Genomic DNA, 4,163 nt, shown 5'->3' on the forward strand with positions numbered 1-4,163 from the left:
ACCAATAAACAAACTTCATGGTGCTGCATTGTTAAATGAAGCAACGAAACAAGCAATATAATAGTTAAGAAATTAACGAAACTTTGCACAGGTCCATACTTAGGTTCTAAATTTTTAGTGCTTTTATTCTTTACCTGATTAAGTTCTTAGCATTTTAACTTGGTTTTGGCATCACCTTATCAACTATGATACCAAATAAAATTTCAAGTGGCTATTAGTTTGAAAATTTGAAAAGCACTTATGTCTGAATTTTTCATCAGATAAGATAAAGGACCACAGTAGTGGAGTCCTTGCTGTTGATTATTACCATCGCTATAAGGCACTTCTCATTCTTTTAAACAAGTATATGAAATATTTATTTATTTATTTTTTTTCTGAATGATGTTTAATGTTCACTATTTCTCTGAAATGTTTGAGGAAACAATTTGGCAGGAAGATGTGAGTATAATGAAGGACATAGGATTTGATGCATACAGATTCTCCATCTCATGGTCCAGGGTTCTACCTGGTGAGGAGGAATATTCAACACCATTTACTCTTCTGATCCTCAATTTAATTGCTTTCTAGTTATGATAACATATAACTTACATATTAATGAGTATATTTTGTATGAACGTGGACCATAAATTGACATAAAAATGATTTAACATTGGTCATATACTTGGTCTAGGTGGAAACTTGAGGGGAGGGGTAAACAGAGAAGGCATCACATATTACAACAATCTTATCAATGAAATCCTAACAAATGGTATGTTTCAATCTTTCTGTTGCATATATATGCAACCCAAGTCCAATATTTTCTCACTGTTGACAAAGGACTTGTCTATCCTATAACCACAGGTTTGCAGCCCTTTGTAACTCTATTTCATTGGGATCTCCCTCAAGCCCTTGAAGATGAATATGGTGGTTTTCTGAGCCAAAGTATTGTGTGAGTAGTTTTCTTATCAAACCTTATAAATAATATACACATAGGCTCCCCTTAATTCCCATGCAAATGATGTAAAATCTGTCATCAGGAAGGACTTTGCAGACTATGCTGAGCTGTGCTACAGAGAATTTGGTGATAGAGTTAAGCACTGGATTACTTTAAATGAGCCACTCACCTTCACTACTCAGGGTTATGCAAATGGATTATTTGCACCAGGAAGATGCTCCAAGTGGTTGCCTTTGAACTGCAGTGCAGGGGATTCAAGTACTGAGCCCTACATGGTCACTCACCACCAGATTCTTGCTCATGCAGCTGCTGTCAAAGTCTATAGGAACAAGTACCAGGTTACTACATAAACTATAATTAGAGTATGGAGAATATATTGAGTCTTTTGATTTTATTCAAACAACCAGTGCACAATATATAGCCAAACAGAAAGCTGAAAAAGGAAAAATTAACTACAACCCCCATAATTTTCAAGATGGTATATGTAAAGAACCAATTCAACCCAAAAACTTAAGCTAGTGGGTGAGGTTAAATTAATGGTTTTATATATCTCAACACGTCCCCTCACAAGAGAGCCCATTGGGCTCGAAGTGTGGACAATGCACAGGCCCATCTACCTGTGCGAACAAATAAATTCCACTTGAAAGAAAGTGGGGGGCGGCGAGGATTGAACCCGGGACACGAGACTCTGATACCATGTAAAGAACTAATTCAACCCAAAAACTTAAGTTGGTGGGTGAAGTTAAATTAATGGTTTTATATATCTCAAGAGTATATTTCAACCATTCATTAATAGATCAACGGTTAGTAATTAAAATAGCTATTTTCTCTTTTTTGTTTTACGAGCTTTGCTATCAAAATTGTGTCTGTTGATATGTCAATAAATGATTGAGATTGTTCACATGACATGATCATGAGATTGCTTTCCAACATAAACCATATTTGTAATGCACTACAGATTAGAACAAACTGAAGGGAGAGTCATCAAATTAGTTGTTGGTAAATTGGTAGAGATAAATTTAACTAAGAGTGGCTTTATTTCATTTAGAATTATCAAAAGGCACAAATTGGGATAACATTGAACTCTCCATGGGTAGTGCCACTTTCCCAGTCAAAGGCAGATATAGAAGCAGCATCTAGGGCCCTTGCTTTCCTATATGACTGGTAATTTTTCCTACTTATTCTTCTTTTGGCTTCACATTAATTGCGGTGGTTATGGTTTATGTGGACTTAATATAATACATCATAATATTTTTCTTGTAACATGCCTAATGGATAAACGGACCTAACTCAAATTATTTCCTGACTTCCGAGGTTTATGGAGCCACTGAATTCTGGATCATACCCTGCTGAAATGGTTGATAATGCTGGTGGAAGATTGCCAAAGTTTTCAAGGGAGCAGTCCTTGATGGTTAAAGGATCTTTTGATTTCATAGGACTTAACTATTACACCGCAAATTATGCATCCAATGTCCCTTGTACAAGTGAAAACCAAACTATTTTTTCAGATGCTTGTGCTATTCTCACAAGTAAGACACAATAAGTGAAATATATTTTTTGGTTTCAGTTTGATCTTTCTTATATTTAGAATGCATTTGCTTACTTGAGATCTTAATTGTTGCATCAGCAACGAGAGATGGAGTTCAGATTGGTCCAAAGGTAAATGCATATTTTGGGATAACTGCTAAACACATTCAGTTAATAATAGAATTTTAATTTCATTGTTTAGCTAGAAAACTGAAGGGCCGGCTTGGCTCAGTGGTAAGCTTGCTTGCTGTGGTGTCCAAGGTCCTGGGTTCGACTCGGCCTCCTTGCAAAGCAAGGGTAAGGCTTGATTTGTATTTGCCCTTCCCCAAACACTCACGCAGTGGGTTTGAACTGGGTCGGCCCTTTGTTTAGCTAGAAAACTAAGCAAAAATAGGTTTGGCTTCATTGTCAATATTTACCTTCCACAAAAATAAGTGAATTTTTCAGAAAGCAATTCATTTGAGAAAGAGTGAAATTTTCAGGCTGCCTCAGACTGGTTATACATCTACCCTAGAGGAATTCAAGATCTTTTACTCTACACGAAGGAAAAGTTTAACAATCCAGTCATTTACATAACAGAAAATGGTAAGTTTCTACCAATAAGAGTTTGTCTATAATTCAGCCAAGCTACCATCTCTTTTACCAAACAATGTTTATGTTTTCATCTTCACATATCAAATGTCTCCAACAAACACAGGGGTTGATGAACTTAATGACAGTACAAAATCACTTGAGGACAACATGAGAATAGACTATATCAGTAACCATCTTTCCTATGTTCTTAGTGCCATACAGTGAGTTTCTTATGCAGTGTTCCACATTTAGTTAGTCTATGCCTTTGTTTTAGGAATTTGTGATTTAAACTAAAACAAATTGAATTTGCAGGAATGGTGTCAATGTCAAAGGCTACTTTGCATGGTCATTGTTGGACAACTTTGAATGGACAGATGGGTATACTGTTCGATTTGGAATTGTTTATGTTGATTATGAGAATGGATTGAGAAGATATCCTAAGAAATCAGCTGAGTGGTTCAAAAAGTTTCTCCAGATTTGATGGAATTTATCTTATGCTACTCTTGAACATTTTAGTAGCAAAGATACTTGGTAAAAGTAACCAAATGTTGAATCCTACTATTTCTTAAATTAGCTATTGTACTAGATCTTTCACCTCATTAGTGTTCCCAACATGAAGGATTTATCTGTTCTCGCATTAGCATCGATATCAGTACTGCAGTTTGCTGCAACGCCAAACAAATGAATAACATTTCCTTATATGGCTCTATCATTTGTCAGCCTACTATTGCCATCAATAATGTTAAACTCGGATGGGTTGATGACTTGGTAATTGGTTCAACTTGTTAGGTAACAGATGATCGTACAGATAAAATAGAATCGAGACAAACAGTAATTTCAAGACACTTTAATCACACCAATTGGCCATGTAAATGTAAGTGGGAGTCTCTTCGTGCAATTGTAATGGTAACTAACTAAATAATCACTTGTTGAACCACTTACTTTTCTAAACACCAACGGTATAATTAACTTTCATTTTGTTAAGAGAATAATATAAACTTTTGAGTTAAATTGGTTCTTTATATGGTACCAGAGCTTGGTGTCATGGTTCGATCCTCACAGCACCTCATTTAATTAATAATTAATTAAGTCTTATAGAATTTTTTAGCACATGTAAATGGGCCTATGC

The 4,163-nt window shown here is 35.5% G+C and overlaps 1 protein-coding gene across 1 annotated transcript; it reads left to right on the top strand.

Moving 5' to 3' along the window:
• Positions 1 to 432: 432 nt before the first annotated feature.
• LOC133301283 (beta-glucosidase 12-like) lies at positions 433 to 3,515 on the top strand. Its single transcript, XM_061500902.1, has 10 exons — positions 433 to 508; positions 671 to 748; positions 841 to 928; positions 1,017 to 1,272; positions 1,983 to 2,098; positions 2,249 to 2,463; positions 2,562 to 2,593; positions 2,944 to 3,046; positions 3,159 to 3,255; positions 3,347 to 3,515. The coding sequence occupies exons 1-10, from the start codon at positions 448 to 450 to the stop codon at positions 3,513 to 3,515; spliced, it is 1,215 nt and encodes a 404-aa protein (XP_061356886.1). The 5' UTR covers positions 433 to 447.
• Positions 3,516 to 4,163: the final 648 nt, after the last annotated feature.

Source organism: Gastrolobium bilobum, unplaced genomic scaffold, assembly GCF_033153095.1.
Source record: "Gastrolobium bilobum isolate Gb01-03AN ecotype WA unplaced genomic scaffold, APGP_CSIRO_Gbil_v1 utg6929, whole genome shotgun sequence".
Classification (NCBI taxonomy): domain Eukaryota; kingdom Viridiplantae; phylum Streptophyta; class Magnoliopsida; order Fabales; family Fabaceae; genus Gastrolobium; species Gastrolobium bilobum.

Bases quoted from the DNA above. Each gene is read 5' to 3' on its own strand.
- LOC133301283 (XM_061500902.1), top strand. From the start codon at position 448: ATGAAGGACATAGGATTTGATGCATACAGATTCTCCATCTCATGGTCC. The intron at 749-840 runs GTATGTTTCAAT...CTATAACCACAG, and splicing joins CAATGAAATCCTAACAAATG to GTTTGCAGCCCTTTGTAACT. The intron at 929-1,016 runs GTGAGTAGTTTT...ATCTGTCATCAG, and splicing joins TTTCTGAGCCAAAGTATTGT to GAAGGACTTTGCAGACTATG.